Raw genomic sequence first — 17873 nt, forward strand, 5'->3', positions numbered from 1 at the left:
GGGGGAGGAGTGGAGGTCCTGACCCTGGCGGAGGGCAAGACTGCTGGTCCATCCGCCTAGGCCTGCCCTGCCTCCAGCTCCTCCTGATGCAGCTTCTTCTTCTTCTTTTTCTTCTTCTTCTCTTCCACCCCCTGGCTGGGGTTCAGGGTGACAGGCTCAGGGACCTCTGCCAGGGACTCCATCTCCTGTGGTGGCTCTGGGGCTTCCCCCTCCGCCTCCTTCCTCCTCTTCTTCTTCTTTTTCTTGGTGTGTGAGGGCTCGGCCTCCCCGAGAGACTCGGCCATCTCTGCCCCCTCCAGAATCTCTCCTACTTCTTCTTTCTTCCTTTTGGCAGGAGGTGGGTCCGCCATCTCCTCCGGCCCCACGGCCCGCTCAGGCGTGAGCATCTCTCCTCCCGCCTCCTCTCTCTTCCGGCTCTTCTTTTTGGCCGAGGATGGGGCTTTCTCCTCTTGAAGGTCACTTTGGACCTCCGATACCGGGGCCCTCTCCCCCAGCTCCATCATCTCTCCTAGCTCTTGTTTCTTCTTGCTCTTCTTTTTCTTAGGGGGTGAAAGAACAACCTCCTGTTGGGGCTCCATCACTCTGCCCTCAAGCTCTGGCACCCCTCCTGCCAGCTCCAGCGCCCCTCCTGCTGGCTCTGGCACCCCTCCCGCAGGCTCCGGTGCCCCTCCTGCCAGCTCCAGCGCCCCTCCCGCTGGCACTGATGCTTCTCCCGCCAGCTCCGGCGCTCCTCCCGCTGGCACTGATGCTTCTCCTGCCGGCTCCGGCGCTCCTCCCGCCGGCTCCAGCATCTCTCCCTCCAGCTCCTTCTTCTTTTTCTTCTTCTTCTTCTTGAGGGGGAGTGGGGCTGCCACATCTTCTTGGATTGGGACTTGCTCGGTCGGCTCCGGCATCTCCTGCCCCGGAGGAGAGTTCAGCGCCCCCTGTCCGGGTGGAACCTCCCCAGGACTGGGTGTCAGAGCCGCCGATTCAGGCTTCTTCCTTTTCCGGGGAGACTTGGCCTCCGCTGCCTGAGCCGGGAGCCCCAGCACAGGTGGCTGGCCCCCAAAGGCCTGGAAGCGGGGCCGCAGGCCGGGAGGGATCTGTGGTGGGGGGCTGGTGGGGATGGCATGGAGGGCCTGGCCGGACGGCTTGGTGCGGGGCACTTCTATGACACTCAGGATGCCCCGCAGGGCGGGGGCTGGGACCAGCTGGCCGTCTGCTGAAGATGAGGGGGCCAGCAGGGTCTCGGGGCAGGCGCTGCTGTTGCTCAGGACGTGGTAGCGCTGACGGACGCCGGCCTCGTTCCGATGGCTCTTCACGGTCTGGAAGCCCACGAGAGGCACCTTGCATCCATTGAGGCTGTGGGGGAGGGGGAAAACTCGAATGGGGGATGGGGAACCCCATGGGATATAGGGGGGAAGGGGCACGGGACCAAGAATCCCTAGAACTAACGGCAGTCTGGGAGGAACCCACTGCAACTGGGCAGTCCCGGGGCAGCGTCTGAGTGCGAGCGCCCACAGGGCAGGGCCTGGCTTGGGCCCTTTTGTGTCCCCACTACTCAGAGCGGGCACCGGGCTGTTGCTTGGGGGGTTTCGAGTCTGCCCCACTCTTTGTTGGCAGAGATGCCCGAATGGCTGGCCATTCTTTCCTCCTGAGGCAGACAAGAGGAAGCCACTTGCCCAGGCTCATCCAGCTCCTCCTCTCCAGGCCGGGTCCCTGTGCACTAGGGGTGACACTGAGGTGCCCTTCTGGCACACAGTAGGCGGCCACCAGCATGCAGTAGGTGCTTAATAAATGCTTACTAAGCGAATGGACTGAAGACCCTAGCTCACTGCAGGGGCTCGGCCGGAGGGACAACGAAAACTGGGGCACAAGGGCAACGACTGACGGCTGGGCCAGGTGGGGAGGGGGCCTCTGGGCCAGGTGGGGAGGGGGCCGCTGGGCCAGGTGGGGAGGGGGCCGCTGGGCCAGGTGGGGAGGGGGCCGCTGGGCCAGGTGGGGAGGGGGCCGCTGGGCCAGGTGGGGAGGAGGCCGCTGGGCCAGGTGGGGAGGGGGCCGCTGGGCCAGGTGGGGAGGGGGCCGCTGGGCCAGGACTGAGGCTCGGGCCAGAGCACTATCCTCAGCCCCGAGGGCGAGCGCGTGGGCGGGGGAGCGTGTGTGCACGCGCGCTCGTGGCGGGCCGCGGCCCTCTCACCTGGCCGGGCTGAAGTCCGCGGGGGTCCGGATGAGCCACAGCTCGGTGCCGGGCTTCCGCAGGGCGTCCAGGGCGAGGCTCGGCGGCGGCTCGGCGGGCAGCGTGGCCGGGCAGAAGTCATCGGGGCAGAGCCGGCTCCGGACGTCTGGCGGCAGACGGGGGGATGAGCAGGACGCTCTCGGTGCCCCCCTCCCCCAATGCCATTCCCCACTCCCCCCCACTGCCCTACGTCCCCCACCCCATCCCCGGCTCCGCCCTACTCACCCGAGGCCGACATGGTCCCAGCAGCTCCGAGAACTCCGCTAAGTTCTGCCCGGGTCCCGGAACGCGCGGCGAGCCCACGTGGGGCCGGAGGGCGTGGCTACCGAGCTGGGCGAGTCCATTTGCGCCGGGAGCGGGGGGGTGAGTGAGAGCAGGGAAGGCGCGTTTCCCGGCGTCCCGGGCCCGCGCTATCGGCATCCTCCCCTCTGCCTCGGGCGCTCTTGGGCCGTCCCAGCACAGCGGGAGCCGGCTGGGAGGAGCTAGGTGTGTAGGGCTCGGAGGGTTTAAAGGGGCAGACGAGGGGGCGGAGCCGGGGCCAGAGCTAGTCCGGGGTGCCGGGGTCTGGGGTCTGAGCTGGGCTGGGCCGGGATCGGGGAGAAGGCCGCTTAGTGCTTCTTGGGATTCCCTCGGTCCAGAATCCCTCGCGCTTCCGAGCCCGCCTGGGAGGGAGCCAGGCGTCGGGGCTCCCAGCCCTGAACAGCTAGCAATGCCAGGGCGCCAGGCCGGGGGAGCAGGCAGAGGGATTGGGGGTCTCCGTGCTCTAGAGCCTCGGATTTAGAGCCTTAGAACCTTTACCGTCTACGCCACCTTCTCTTCTTACGGGCGAGGAAAGCGACTCACAGACAGAAGGAACTCGGTAAGTGTCAAGAGGCGGGATTCGAATCCGGAGCTCGGCTGCCTGGGCCGAGTGGGACCCTGGGACCCAGGACGCGGTGACAACGTGGGGGATGGGCTCGGTTTGGGCTCCAGGATCTCAAAGCGTCATTACCGTTCGGACGTGGATTCTGGGCCCGGCGAGAGACACTGTAGGTCGGGGGCGATGGGGGCGGACGGGGGAGGGGGGGGGAAGATACGGGGTGGGGGCTGCCCCCTTGGAGGTGAGGAAGCGCAGCCCGAAGGGGCGGGGCCCGGACTGGGAGTTCGGATGCCAGGTTTGGGGAGTGGTGGGCAGGGCCATAGGAGAGAAACGTTGTCCTCTCGCCCACGGGGTTTCCTCGTTGGGGCCTCGAGAGGTGGACAGATCGACGGGTCGGGCGGCGGGGCCGCATTCCTGGGCGGTGCGTCAGCCTCCGGTCTCCCTGCCTCCCTGGGTGACCCGGGGATGGCCACGTCCCGTCTCCGGACCTATATTCCTAAGCCACCCGCAGCGGGCGGCCCGACGGGGCGGCTTCCTGCGTCTCTCCCTCCCCCATCTCCCAGAGCTCTAAATGCCTGGGTGCCTGGGCGGGCTCACTTTGGACTCGACTACAACCCCCAGGTTACCCCGAGCTGGGGCGCCCTGCGCGGGGGATCCCGGCCTTTGTAGTCTCGGGGATGCCGGTCTTCCCCGCCCCCAGCCTCGGGCCACTCCCCAAAGTGCGTGCTTGGAGACGTGCTCCCAAGCCCCCTTTTTCTAGCCGCGGAAGCTGTGGTCCGGGGTGGGAGTCTTCCTTCCTAAATCCTATTCCAAATCGGTAGCGGGACCGGAGTCTGCCCCACCCCCCACGCCCCCCGCAATTTGGGGCTTCGGAAATCCTCGCCCAGAGAAGTCGCCCAGCTAGTAATGGGTTCAAGACCTCAGCCAGATTGCTGCGTCCCTCTGGGTTCCAACTCCGATCTCTGCTCAGGACGGAGGGAAAAGTGGGGAAAGTGCTAGGGTCTTCGGGACGAAAGCCAGCGGGGCGCGGGACTAGACTGGACCCTTGGGGAACTACAAGTCCCAAGATGCATCGCAGCAGACCCCCCCCCCATCTCCGCCCCCTCAAACTTCTCTCCTCCTCCGCCCGCCTTCTCTCCCTCCCTCTCCCTCCAACCTGTGTCACACTGAACTGTAAAACCTGTTCCCCGGCGCCAGGAAGCCCCGGGACCTGCCCGGATCCGCCCGGGAGACTCAGAGGCAGCCCCGGTTGAAGGCGCAGTGAGTCGGCCGGGCCGGACGCCTGGGACCCCTCCGCTGGTTCTCCAGTGAGGGGTGGGCGGGGAGGGGGGGGGCGGTAAAAGTAGCCCGGGGCACCTGGTGGAATTGGGGGGGTGGGGTAGAAAATGAGGTCATTCCCCAGATTGCTGGGGGGGGGGAATCTGGGGAGGGAGGGGTCTGGGGCTTCAGGAAAGGGAGGGCAGACCCTCCAGAGAAAGCCATCCGTCCGGTCCTCCTCGACTTTTCCAAGGGCCCCCTGGTGGGCACGAAATGACGGAACCTAGCCAGAAAGAGGATTTGGGGGAAGAACGCTGGTGGGGGAAGGGAGGGGAGGGAGCTCCGGGTGTCCCACTGCTAGGCTTTCCCCACCCCAGCCTCAGAGGAGGCTCTCAGACTTTCCGCTCTAATCCCCTTCTCCTCACGCAGCACAAGCTTTCATGCGCTTTCCCCCATTCTCTGGCTCGAGTTTGTGCGAAGGGAGGTCAGGGGAGGGGGATATCGCAGAGATCAGTGCTTGGCAGCTCTGCCGATAATAAGATTCGGGGCTGGGGAAGCTTGAGGGTCGCCTAGACCTAGGCCTTATTTTACAGCTTAGGAAACTGAGACCCAGAAGAAGATTAAGAGCTAAAAATAGGTTCTCCAAAGGGTGGGTTAGGAATAGGGGGTTTCAGGTGGGGACACAGGCCGGCACAACATAGAATGCCAGGGCTAGAGATCATTTAGTATAACCTTGCTACTTTACAGAGGGGGAAACTGAGGCTCCAGGAGGGAAAGGACCCCTGGCTCTTGACGTCTATATTGTGTTTCCTGGAGGCAGGAACATGGAGTGTTGGGTGGCGGTAGCCAGTTTCTTCTAGTTCCTGGGGTCCCCTGAGCTTACCTGATCTGGAGACAATCCTCACGGCATCCAGGCTCAAAACCTGCCATTTGTCTCTCAGTCCCCCGGTCCTCCCACCCTCCAGCCTCTAGGGCAGCACCAGAGAAAGATAAGAGGTCAGCATCTAATTCTGGAAGCATTCTGGAAGGCTCTGTCCTTGCTGAGCTGTGTAGGACCGAGGCCTCCCCCCTCTGCTGCTTGTCCCAGTCCAGTGGGAACCAGTGGTGGACCCCAGAGCAGGCTCTAGGAAGGAGCCAGTCAGGACCACTGGTTTCCCTTAGACTGACTCTTCTGAATTGTGGGAGTTGGAGATCACCTAAGCTAAGTTGGGACTGGGAGGAGGGAAAACTGGGATCCCCGAGGAAAAAGTTGTGACCCTGGAGTTTTCCTTCCCTTGCTGTGATCTCTCTCTTCCCCACCTCCCCCCCCCAACCCCCCCTAGCTTGGGTAGTTGTGAGCACAGATTTGGAAATGGGGAGGGGAGGCAAGATCCTGTCTAGTTCTTATATTGGAGGTTCTTCAAGACTAGGGTTCCTTTCTCCAGTCCCTTCCCAACCCTATGACACCAGAACAGTTTGCTTTGAGTTTAGTCCCTTTCTCTCCCTCACCTTGTGGCTCTCTCTTTTACTCTGTGACACTGAACAACTTGGGGTTCTAGGCACCCCACTCTCCTCAAACTTTTCCTCTTGGAGAGGGGCTAAAAGAACTGAGGTCTAGGGAAAGGAACAGTTCAGAGAATTTTTTTAAGCCAAAATATCAGAGCTGAAAGGAACCCCCTGAAATGGAGTGTTCGACCTAAAGGGCCATTGGATCAAGAATAAGCTAGTTGGCAGCTTAGAACATAGAATGTTAGAACATTTTCTCTCTGGAAGCGAGCTTAGTGCATCATATGTTAGAACATGTCCCTGCTGGAAGGAGACTTAGAACATATTTTAGAGCAAGTCCCTTCTGGAAGTAAGCTTAGTACACCGAGTATTAGAACGTGTCCCAGTTGGAAAGAAGTTAGAACCCATCCCACTAGGATGTTAGGATGTGTCCAAGCTGAAAGGGACTTTTGAACTTAGGAAGGAGAACATAGAACATGTCCCAGCTGGAAGGAAGCTTAGAATTTCGGTCATTAGAACAACTGTGTGGGGGAGTCAGAACATGCCCCAACTGGGAGTTTGGTATAGTGGCTGTTAGAACATGCCCTTGTTGGAAAGGTGTTGGAACATATGCTCATGAAGGGTTTAGAACGTAGGGTGTTAGAACATGCCCTAGCTGGAAGGAAGCTTAGAACACAGGATCTTAGAACATGTCCTAGTTGTAAGGAAGTTAGAACGTGTCCCAGCTGGAAGTTTGGTGCACTGGATGTTTGAACGTGTTCCAGCTGGAAGGAATTTTATGACACAAGATATGTCCCAACTGGAACAGAGTTTAGAACACAGGATATTAGAACATGTCTGAGCTGGAAAAGGGTTAGAACACATCCCAGCTGGGAGTTTGAACATAGGAGGATAGAAGGTGTTCCAGCTAGAAGGAGCTGTGACTCATAGAATGGTAACACATAAAATCTTAGAGGCAAGCGGGAACTTAGAACATTAACTATTAGTCCTAGAACCTTCAAGGCCATCGGATCAGTCCATCTTTTCCAGAGGGAGGAACTTGGGCTTGTAGAAAGGGTCCGTCTCAAGGTTATAGAGCCAGTTTGGGGTAGAGCCGGGGCTAAAACAGATTTCCTGCCCCTGGCATTGTGGGTGGGGGAAGGGAAAGGAGCCTGCCCCTTGCTCCCAAAGTTAAAGGCAGTTGGTTTGGGTGCCCCTTCCGGGTCCCCCTTCTGACATCTGGAGCAAGGATGACGGGGAAGCGTTTGGGAGTGAGTTGTGTCTGATCTGGCAGGGAGGGTGGCAGGGTGCAATCCGGGGAGGACAGGACCTGGCTGGGCGCCTCCCCCGCCTCACCTGCTCTTCCCTGGGGGAGGAAAAGGACTTGCTGGGACTGGCCTGCCACATACCAGAGGCCTGAGCTCACCGGCTGGGCGGGTGGGAGGCTGGCTGCATCCCATCCCCTTCCAAGCCCACAGTGCCTCCCTCTTCCATCCACCGGGACGCGTGTGGGAGGAAAGGGCCACTCTGCCCTCCTCTAGCCCCCCAGCCCTGCCGGGAAAGGCGGGGAGCCGGAGCGGGCAGCTTCTGGCTCTCCTGTTCCAGCTGGGCCAGATGTTGGGGTTCCGGTACTCGGCTTTCCGCGCCCTTTGCCGTCCGTCCCTCATACAGCCCCGGGGCTGACACGAGGATTTGGGGGATTCGATTCTTGGAACCCGGACGGCGGAACGCCGAAGCTAGGAGGGCTCCCAGACGGAGGCACCCCACCCCCGCCCCGCCCCATAGAGCCCACGAGGGAGCGAGCGTGGGGAGGATGTTCTTTGGCTCACACCTTAGAGCGTCTTTTCTCACGCTCCCTCCCGTCTGCCAGGAGGATCAGAACAGGTTGACCGCCTGCCCAGAGTCCCGCCCCTCCCTCCCGCGGTCAGGGTGGGGCCCCCTCCGCCCCAGCCGGGGTTCCGAAGTGCCGAGGCGGTGGCTCCTCCCCGAGGCGGCTGCGTGGGCCGCAGGAAGACACCTCCTGTCCCGGCCCCGCCCCCGCCCTGCAGGGGGCGGGGCCGGCTGACCCGAGGGGCTGCCTTAGCCCAACCGGTTCTAATCTCCAGCCACTACGCCCTTGCCTCCGCCCAGCCTTCTCCACGCCTTCCCTCCGTGCCCCCTCTCAGTCCTAAATCCTCCATTCCCTCTGAACCCCCCTCCCCCCGCCCCGGAGTCTTAGCCCCCAACTCTCGAGAGCCTCTCCGAGCCCGCTCTGCTGAGGAGCTCCGCTGGGCCCCGGACCCAGTCTCTGCGGCTCAGAGTCAGCCTGGAGCCCGCTCCCTGCGGCCCGGGATCTAGCCTCCGGGGCGGGGTCCTGGGTTCGAATCTTGCCCCTGACATCGGACTCCCTCCGAGGTCCCGTCCAGTTCCAGAGCTGGGACCCTAAGAGACTCCGTTGTGGGACGGGGCCTCGACTTCCTCCTCAGTAAAATGAGGCTACTAATAACCCCGCGAGCCTCGGGGGCTGGTGCTGGGGCCGAGGGACGGGGAGTCCCCTGTCATTATCTGCCTCCTGGCCCCGGGAGATCCTGCTTCCCGGCCCCTAGAGCCCCTCCCCGCGCGGGGCAGCCGGGGCTCAGCGGCCTTTCTCCTTCCCGCAGGCGCGCCCCCCAGCCCGGGCACCATGGACAGCGAGGCCTTTGAGAGCGCCGCGCGGGAGCTTCTGGACCTGAACTTCCAATGTGAGGGAGGGCTCTGGGGGGGCGGGGCTGCTCCGGACGGGGGCGGGGCTCCCTGGAGCCTCACTCCCGCCCTCCCCACAGCCTTGGCCATGAAGCACATCGACCTGAAGCAGATGGAGCTGGACACCGCGGCGGCCAAGGTGGACGAGCTGACGAAGCAGCTGGAGTCGCTTTGGTCCGACTCGCCGGCCCCCGCCACCCCTCCCCCACAGGCCAGCGCTTCGGCCAGGGTGAGCCCCTCCCGCGGCCTCATTCCCTTCCCCCAGGCAGGGCCCGAACAGCCTCCCCCTCCCCAACCTCCCCCTCTCCCCAGCTCCCAGCTCCGCCCAGTCTCCCCTCTCTCCAGCCTCCCCTCTCCCCAGCCTCCCCTCTCCCCAGCTCCCAGCTCCGCCCAGTCTCCCCTCTCTCCAGCCTCCCCTCTCCCCAGCCTCCCCTCTCCCCAGCCTCCCCTCTCCCCAGCCTTCCCCTCTCCCCAGCCTCCCCTCTCCCCAGCCCCCCCTCTCCCCAGCCTCCCCCTCCCCAGCCTCCCCCTCCCCAGCCTTCCCCTCTCCCCAGCCTTCCCCTCTCCCCAGCCTTCCCCTCTCCCCAGCCCCCCCTCTCCCCAGCCTCCCCTCTCCCCAGCCTCCCCCTCCCCAGCCTTCCCCTCTCCCCAACCTTCCCCTCTCCCTCTCCCCAGCCTCCCCCTCCCCAGCCTCCCCTCTCCCCAGCCTCCCCTCTCCCCAGTCTCCCCCTCCCCAGCCTCCCCTCTCCCCAGCCTCCAGCTCCAGAAGCCCATCTCATCCCCCTTCAGCCTTCTGGTTGCTCTCCGTGGGGCTTTATCCCTGCTCTTCACAAAACGCCCCCGTTGCACACAGTCCTCCTGCTGGGGGGCAGTCAGAACTCTGCTGTTCCCGTCCCTGGGACTGCCCATGATCCCCTTTGGGCTTTTCCTAGCAAAGACACTGGAGTAGTTTCTCATCTCCCTCCCTGCTCAGTTGAGGGAAACTCAGACTGACGGGATGAAGCAATTGGCCTGGGACCACCTGGCTGGGAAGTGTCCAAGGCTGGGTGTGACTTTCCTAACTCGGGCCAGAGCTCTATCCACCGGGCCACCAGTCGGGGCAGAGCTCGGCAGGATCGGCTTTTCGGCCCTGGAGATGCTCTAGCCTATGGTCCCATTGGCTCGGGGGCTGCCTGGGACTCAGTTGACCCATATTAACAAGTCCATTAAAAAACCAAGCCTGGCACTGGCAAGTGCTTATTAAAGGATGACTCCGTCTCGGCCGCTTTACGCATCTCCCCGTGCTATTTTAAGCTATGGGCTGACCACACCTTCCCCTTCTTGTACTTGCCATATTCCGTCTTTGCCCAAGTACCAAGAATTGACATTTACCCAGACGCTAATGAGATTTGACCCTTCGCCAGAGCCAGACAAGAGGCTTTTGCTCTCGACTGTGTCGCCCAACGTATTATCTGGACTCCCCAGCTTTTTGTCAGCTGTTAAATTCAACAAACATTTTTGTCCTTCTTTAAGTCGCTGGGTGTGAAACAAGGGGGCACTGGCTGGGGACCGCCTGCCTTCTGAGTTGTTGGGAATGACCCCTTTTAGAGGCTGGCCATGGAACTGGCCCCGCCTCTGCCCCCAGCTTGGAGGGATCAAGCCCTCACCTCTCTTATCTGTGCCACAAGAATGGCACGAGACACTGTCAGATGCTGGGTCTGCTTATGTTTATAGTCCCCCCCCTCCCCTCCTCCCGATATGCCAGTCTACTAATCCTGTACTTGGGGGGGGGGAAAGGTTCATCCGGCTGGAGGAACAGCCTTCCTTTTCTGAATCCACTAAGCAGCTATTTAATAATAGATTACAGAATATGTTCTTCCCATAGTCCTTCGGTTTTCTTTCTTTGGGTCTCCCCCCAAGACTCTGGCCCCTTCCTCCCGAACCCACTCATACTTCCTCCCACTGACTGGGTATTTCTCCTCCTTCCTTCCCTCCAGATGACCAGATACAGCTCCAGTCCCACTCCTGACCATTTTAGCCGTACCTCTTCGCCCCGGAAGGTGGCGGACAGTGGGGATGCTACCTATGTCCGCTCGGAGAACTCCCCTGTCTTGCTCCCATATAGCCCCCTGTCCCCCAAAGGGCGCCCAGCCTCCCCCCGCACCCCCCTCTACCTGTCTCCAGAGTCATACTCGCCACTGGAACGGGCCCCCTCCCCGCGGCCCAAAACTATGACCTACGAAGCTGTGGTTAGCTCACTGGGCCGGGCCCCGTCCCCTCGGCCTGGCTCTGGCCCCCTCCGTCCCACGGGGCCCCCTCCACAATACGACTTCATCACGGGGGGACGGGCTGGCTCCCCTCGGGGGGACGGCGCTCAGGCTTTCTTTCCTGACCACCGGGGACCTTCGCCCCGCTTGGGCCTTCCTGCCACTTTCGAGGGCTCCACTCTCTTCGGGAGTCCTCCCCCAGGTGTTGGGGGCAGTGCTTTCGCGCCACTCCGGGCACAAGGTGAGAGACTGGAGGAGGCAGCTTGGGAGGGGCTGTAAGGCGGGCACAGGCGCCTTGGGTGGTTATGGTGCAAGGAGGAGCCGGGCCCCGGGGAGGACTCCTGCAGGATGGACGGAGCATCATAGGGAGGGCGTAGAATCTTGTGGGACATGGATCAAACTCCCCTGCCCCCTGCAGATGACCTGACCCTCCGCCGGCGTCCCCCTAAGAGCTGGAACGAGTCAGACTTGGACGTGGCCTATGAGAAGAAGCCATCGTCGCAGAGCTCCAGCTATGATCGTGAGCTGGGCCGGGGAGGGGGAGCGAGGAAAGCGCTCGGCGGCGGTGGGGCCCCCCTCCTCTGTTCGGTCCGTAATCCTATTCCTTCCCCCACAGGTCTGGACGTCTTCGGGGGCCTTCGTCCGTCCTCCCCCTCCTTGCAGCTGTTACCCTGGCGGGAGAGCAGTTTAGACGGCTTGGGTGGTCCAGGCAAGGTGAGGGGGCCGCGTTTCCAGGCCGAGGCTTCCTGTCCATAAAGAGCACAAGACCCAGGCACATTGGGGGCGGGAAGGGTTCTTAGGGGTCTCATCGAACAAATGAGGACTCTGAGACCCAGAGAGGAGAAGTGAGAAGTGGGAAGTCACCTTGTCTCTCTGCCCCCCCTTCAGGACGGTCTCACCAGCTCCACTCTGCCCCGGAATTACAAAGTCTCTCCGCTGGCCAGTGACCGGCGGACAGAAGTTGGGGGATATCGTCGCTCTCTGGGCTCGGGAGTCCCTGGCACCCTTCCTCGAAGCTGGCAGCCGGCCAGCCGCATCGCCATGCCCCCGACCACCCCCCAGGCCCGCGGGGCCCCCCGCCAGCGCCCCATCCCCCTCTCCATGATATTCAAGTTGCAGAATGCCTTCTGGGAGTATGGGGCAGCCAAAGCCGGGCCTCCAGGCTCGCCCATCATCACACGGGCTCCCCTCCCCAAGCTGAGCCCCCAAGTCCCAGGCCCAGCCCCACAGAGCCCCCTCCTAGCCCCTCAGAGCCCAGTCCCAGCCCCACAGACCCCAGCCCAGCCTCCAGCCACTCAGCTTGTGTCACCTGCCCGGCCTCTCGGAGGCGAAGGTGAGTGGGAAATTGGGGTTCCCGGAGGCAGGGAGGAGAAGACATTGCGCTTCCCTCCTCCTCCGGTTTAAAGTTCTGAGTGAAAGGGCCCATTATCTGCCAAGTGACCAGAGTCACCTCCGGCCCCCTCTTTCGAGGGAGATGAAATTGTGTCCCCGCCCCATCCCCCCACAGCTCCCACTCATGAGCCACAGGAAGCTTTTCTCTATTCTCCCAAGTCCCCGTTTTTCAAGCTCCAAATGCAAGCGTGTCTCCGGCGCAGAGGGGCCGGGGTGGGGGCGGAGGGGGCTCAGATTGGGCACAGACGCCCAAGATCTCGGGCAGGTCGGTCTCAGCACTTGGGCAGGAGCCAGGGCAAGGAGAAGGGACTCGGGGAACCGCAGGATTATGGAGCGCTGCAAAATCAGGACTGGGAATGAGCAGAAGGGGGAGTCCCCATCATGACTGCTGCTCTTCTGCTCTCTTCCTAGGTCCCCCAAAGCCCCCTGAAGAGCCCGAGCCCGAGCCAGAGCTGGAGGGGCTGCTGGCCCCGGCACTGGAGGTCGTGGAGACCGAGGAGGGGGCCGTGCCTCGGCCGCTGAGTCCCACGCGGCTACAGCCGGCGCTGCCCCCGGAGGCGCAGACGGTGCCCGAGCTGGAGGAGGTGGCCCGCGTGCTGGCAGAGATACCCCGGCCCCTGAAACGCCGAGGCTCTATGGAGCAGAGCCCCGGCCCCGTCCTGCCCCCCACGCACAAGAAACAGTACCAGCAAATCATCAACCGCCTGTTCCACCGGCACGGCGGCGGCAGCGGCGGCAGCGGGCCTCCCCGCGATGGTGGCGGCGGGCCCGGTGGGCCTGAACCTGAGCTGCCTTCCATCACCGAGGGCTCTGACACAAGGGCGGGGCCCCCTGCCCCAGCCCCCCCGGCTCCCACCCTGGCCCCGAGCCTGCCTGACCCCCCGCCCCCTCAGAGCACAGTGAGTAATGGAGAGCTTCCGTTCCCCTTCTTCCTCCTTCCTCCTTCCTCCCGGGTCAAGCCCCTCCTCTCTTTGTCTTTATTCTGAACCACAGAATCTTAGAACCATTGTGGAACATGACATCTTAGAGCCAGCATAACATACAAGAACCACAGATCCACAGGGCTACCATGGCATCTAGAATCAAAAGTCTCAGAGCCACAAAACACGCTTAGAATCTTGATAGGACTCTAGAACTGTGGAATCTAGAACCATAGAATCCTAGGTTCTTAGAACCATAATATAATTTAAAGATAATGCTAGAGTCTAGATCCATAGATTTGGAGCTTTTGGTAATCTCGGAAGCATCACTGGATCTTTGTGCTACCATGACATCCAGAGCAATGGAATACAGCACCGTTGTGGACTCTTAGAACTACCGCTGAGCCTCAGAATTGCCATAGTATCTGGAACTGCAGAATCTTGAGCCGTAGGTTCTGAAAGCTAATATGGTGTTAGAATAATCACAGAATCTTAGAGCTAACCTAAAATCTAAAACTGTAGAATTATAGAGTTATCAAAGACCTTCTTCGACTCCTCACAGATTCAAGAATCATAGACTCCCAGATCCAATAGATTCTTAGAACTATCCTAGCACTTTAGAATGACAACAGAATCTAGAACATGGGTAACATAGATACAAGAACCATAAAACCGTAGAACTTTCATAGTCCTACTGAAGAAACTCGGTCATGGGACATTTTCAGAGCTTTCATAGACTCATAGAAGTATCGTGGAACCTAGAACCATAGAATGTAGTGTTCTGGCTAGTTCTCTGGAGGTCTCTGTACCAGCCTTCTTTTCAGCAGAGTAATCACCAGGAGAATAGCCAGGGATAAAGTTCTTTATTGTCTCCTTGCCTTGGACCTGGCTTTCTGGAAGCCCTGACGGGCCTTAATCTCAGTGGGGGAAGTGGGAGGACAGACCGGCCACCACGGTGGCGGGAGATGGAGCTAATGTCCCTTCTCCAGTCCTTGTTGGCTCTTTTATGTTCTGTTATAATTATATCATTGTAGGTGTGAATTATGTAGAACTACATCAAGTACTAAGTACCTGTACTGAACTAGAAAACAGCACATGCTAAACTAGACAACTAGAGAACAGCACATGCTAAACTAGACAACCATTGCCTTAGCAATTCCTCTGAGTTAACACCTTGTTGTAAGAACTTCTCCAGAGTTCTGGCCCATTAAATAGAACCCCGATCCAGCAGATTGTTAGAGTAAGAAAAGCATTTTGAAAAGCTGGCAGAATCTAGAATTTAAAGATATCAAAAATTCTTAGTCATCCCAGAATGTTAGCTTAGCTATAGCATTTGGATCAATAGAATCTAGAACAAATGAATCAGAACTTTTGTGGTGTCTAGAACTTAGAACACAGAAGCTTAGAAGTATCATAAACTCTTAGAATTGAACATCATCAGAATTATCTTCAAGTGTTGGAATTGGGAAAGATTTTGAGAACCATTGTGGAATTGTGGAACATCTGAGGCTTTTGGAAGCATAGAGGAACCTTAGAACCATTGCTGAATTTTGGAATCGTGGTATTTTGACATCATCATAGAATTTGGGCACTCTGGCTCTTTACAACCATGGATTCTTGGGACCATAGGAGCTTAGAACTATCCTATTGTGTAGAACCACAGAATCCTGATTCTCCTGATTCTTAAAACCATCATAGACTCTTAGACTTACATCAGCTTAGAATTATTCTCAAGACTTTGGGAATCAAGACTCTAGATACTAAATAACCTTAGAACCGTTGCTGAGTCTTGGAGTCATGGAGTCATCCTAGAATGTTGGCCCTCTGGCTCCTTTCCCCCATGGATTCTTGGGAACAGACTCTCAGGACCACCCTAGAACCCTGGCGAGCTAGAACTTAGAACCATTCTACCACTGGGGGTGTCGCGACCCTTATTGAACCTTAGAACCGCACTCCCAGAATCCTGGTCTCTCGGAGCTGGAAGGGCCCTTACAAGCTGCCCGGTTGTAGTCCCTGACCCCAGAGAGCGGAAAGGGGCAGAGCTGGGCTTCAAGCTCAGGCCCCGAAGGGGGAGGGGGCATTTCTCCCAGCGGGTGGTGGAGGGGCGCCCGGGGCCGCTTTTGACACGGCTTCCTTTGCCCCCAGGAGATGCGCTCGGTGCTCCGGAAGGGGGGCTCCCCCCGCAAGGCTCGCCGGGCCCGCCTGAACCCCCTGGTGTTGCTGCTGGACGCGGCCCTGACCGGAGAGCTGGACGTGGTGCAGCAGGCGGTGAAGGAGGTGAGGGGCCGGCCGGTGGGGGGCTGCCGCTGGGCCCCGGGGGCTCTGCCAAGGCTGACCGGGCCCTTGTTCTCCCCGCCCTGCAGATAAATGACCCCAGCCAGCCCAACGAGGAGGGCATCACGGCCTTGCACAACGCCATCTGCGGCGCCAACTACGCCATCGTGGACTTCCTCATTGGGACCGGGGCCAACGTTAACTCCCCGGACAGCCACGGCTGGTGAGACAGGGCGGGGTCGCGGAGCCCCCCGGGGGTTGGGACACGGTGGGGGTGGGGAGCTCGGCGGTCCCGGCCCCCACGGTCACCCCCTGCCCCTTCGCAGGACGCCCTTACACTGCGCGGCCTCCTGCAATGACACGGCCATCTGCACGGCCCTGGTGCAGCACGGGGCCGCCATCTTTGCCACAACTCTGAGCGACGGCGCCATGGCCATCGAGAAGTGCGACCCCTACCGGGAGGGCTACGCGGACTGCGCCACCTACCTGGCAGGTGAGGGGCGGGCAGGGGCGGGACGTGTCCTGGGGGGCTGATGTAGCGGGGCCCCGCCCTCCTCCTCACCCTGACTCGGGCTCTGTGCCTCAGAGGCCGAGCAGAGCATGGGCCACTTGCACGGAGGCGCCGTCTACGCGCTCTGGGACTACAGCTCCGAGTTCGGGGACGAGCTCTCCTTCCGGGAGGGCGAGCCCGTGACTGTCCTGCGCCGCGACGGCCCCGAGGAGACCGACTGGTGGTGGGCGACCCTGCGGGGCCAGGAGGGATACGTGCCCAGGAACTACTTTGGGGTGAGAAGCGGCGGGGGCTGCCCGGGGGGATCAATGCGGGGCTCCTCGTTGGGCAGCGGCCCGGGAGGTTCTTGGGGGAGGAGACATTCCCCGCAGAGGCCGGTCCGCACAGGGAAGGGGCTCGGGGCTCACGGGGCCTTTGTCTTCCAGCTGTTCCCCAGAGTGAAGCCCCAGCGCGGCAAGGTTTAGGACCCCGACCACGTGCCAGGAGGAACCGATGCTGAGATGAGGAGCGAGGCGGGGTTTCTCCCCGCTTCCTGCCAGTGGCCCGGGGAGGGGGACGAATTTGGATCCTGCCTTTGAGAGGGGAAGGGGCTCCCCAGATCCGGCCCCGAGACCTCCGTCCCCCTCAGCCTCCAGCCACACGCCCAGAGCACCAGCACCAGCACGGGGCTGACAGGGCTGCGCCAGGTCAATCAGCTCCGCCCCAGCTTCCCCAGCCCCCTCGACCCCCCAAGTAAAGGTTCCCTCCCCCATGCACACGGCACCAGCCTCGAATGAACTCTGACCTATGCTGTCCTCCCTCCCCTCCTCACCAGCAGCCTGGGGGCTGGGGCACCATAAACCTGCTCCCTCAGTCCCCCCAAGCCAAGTGCCTCAAGTCTTGAACGAGTTGTTTGTAATTAAATAGGAAAAATAAACCTACTTTCTAATGAAAGCTCCTGCCCTCCTGGTGCCTGCGGACCCTCTCCCGGCATCCCCCTCCCTCTGGTCCGCCTGCTCCTTCCCACTGGTCTCCCTGTCTCCCTCCAGCCCAGGGGGGCCCTGGGGGACGCGGAGCTGCTGCGCGGAGGGGTTTCTCGGGGCGGGCCCGTGGCTGCTCCTGGGCCCGGGGGTGGGGTGGGTGGGGAGACTCCCAGAGGGAGGGAGCCGCAAACACCGGCTTCGGCGAGAGCCCGCGAGGGAGACGAGATGGCGCCTCTGGGAGGGAACCAGAGCCGGGCCCAAACCCGGCTGCTTGTGTTGGGAGAGACTCCCCCTGAAGTTAGAGAGCGGAGGCAGGGCGCTGGGTCCCAGGCTCCCCTGGCGGTGCCAGCCGGAGGCAGGAGGACCGGCTTCTAGTCCCAGCCCTGACGCGCCACCCCGGCAGCGCACGCTGACCTCATAGCCTTTCATTTTCAGACATGCGCAAAGAGCTCCCAGCATTCGCCCCGAAATCCCGTGTTCCACAATTTTTCTCCCCCCTTCCCCCAGACAGCGAGGAACCAATATAGGTGAAACACAAATGTGATTTTTTAATAAATACTCCCACAATTATCAGGCCGCACACACACACAAATCACCAAAAACGGAAAAAAAAACAACAAAAAAGGTTCGGATGCTGTGGTGGTCCCCACTTGTCCCCACAGGCCTCCCTGTGCGGGAATGGCGCTCTCCCTCCCAGGGCTGGTGGAGAGCACCTCTGTTGGAAAGAGCCACAGCGGCTTCTTTTTTGGCTCTGCCCTTCCCAGAAACCCCTTTCCGGCCCATTTGGTCCCTGGCTCGTGGAGCCAAACCTGGAGGGAGGGGGCGGCTAGAGGAGGCAGGAAAGGGCGGGAAGAGCCAAATGAGCTGCGCCATTGTCCCCGGTGTGGGGGGGCGTCTCCTCCCCCCTCCTTGTCCCCGGTGGGGGGGCGTCTCCTCCCCCCTCCTTGTCCCCGGTGGGGCGGGCCCGGCTCCTCCCCTGCCTCTGCCCTTCCGGACCCAGTGCCCCTCCCCAGGCGCAGCCCCTTGAGGGCGGCTTCTCCTCTAGAGTGCAG

The 17873-nt window shown here is 61.1% G+C and overlaps 2 protein-coding genes across 5 annotated transcripts; one reads left to right on the plus strand and one right to left on the minus strand.

The window, feature by feature from the left end:
- Positions 1-31: 31 nt before the first annotated feature.
- Positions 32-2546, minus strand: POLR1G (RNA polymerase I subunit G). The gene is made up of 3 exons (XM_051989393.1): positions 2441-2546; positions 2177-2321; positions 32-1341 (listed from the first exon to the last, which is right to left on the minus strand). The coding sequence occupies exons 1-3, from the start codon at positions 2451-2453 to the stop codon at positions 57-59; spliced, it is 1443 nt and encodes a 480-aa protein (XP_051845353.1). The 5' UTR covers positions 2454-2546; the 3' UTR covers positions 32-56.
- Positions 2547-2977: 431 nt separating this feature from the next.
- On the plus strand, positions 2978-16792 carry PPP1R13L (protein phosphatase 1 regulatory subunit 13 like). 4 transcript variants are annotated; one of them, XM_051989390.1, is made up of 13 exons: positions 2978-3074; positions 8435-8515; positions 8597-8745; positions 10493-11003; positions 11181-11282; positions 11379-11476; positions 11651-12095; positions 12566-13053; positions 15220-15351; positions 15438-15571; positions 15675-15841; positions 15935-16134; positions 16285-16792. In XM_051989390.1, exons 2-13 carry the CDS (start codon positions 8458-8460, stop codon positions 16321-16323), a joined length of 2523 nt encoding a protein of 840 aa, XP_051845350.1. In that variant the 5' UTR covers positions 2978-3074; positions 8435-8457; the 3' UTR covers positions 16324-16792. The 4 variants fall into 4 exon arrangements, with proteins under 4 accessions (XP_051845350.1, XP_051845351.1, XP_051845352.1 ...); XM_051989391.1 differs by lacking the exon at positions 2978-3074 and adding an exon at positions 4222-4334; XM_051989392.1 differs by lacking the exon at positions 2978-3074 and adding an exon at positions 4229-4388.
- Positions 16793-17873: the final 1081 nt, after the last annotated feature.

This window comes from Antechinus flavipes, chromosome 3 (genome assembly GCF_016432865.1).
Source record: "Antechinus flavipes isolate AdamAnt ecotype Samford, QLD, Australia chromosome 3, AdamAnt_v2, whole genome shotgun sequence".
Classification (NCBI taxonomy): Eukaryota; Metazoa; Chordata; class Mammalia; order Dasyuromorphia; family Dasyuridae; genus Antechinus; species Antechinus flavipes.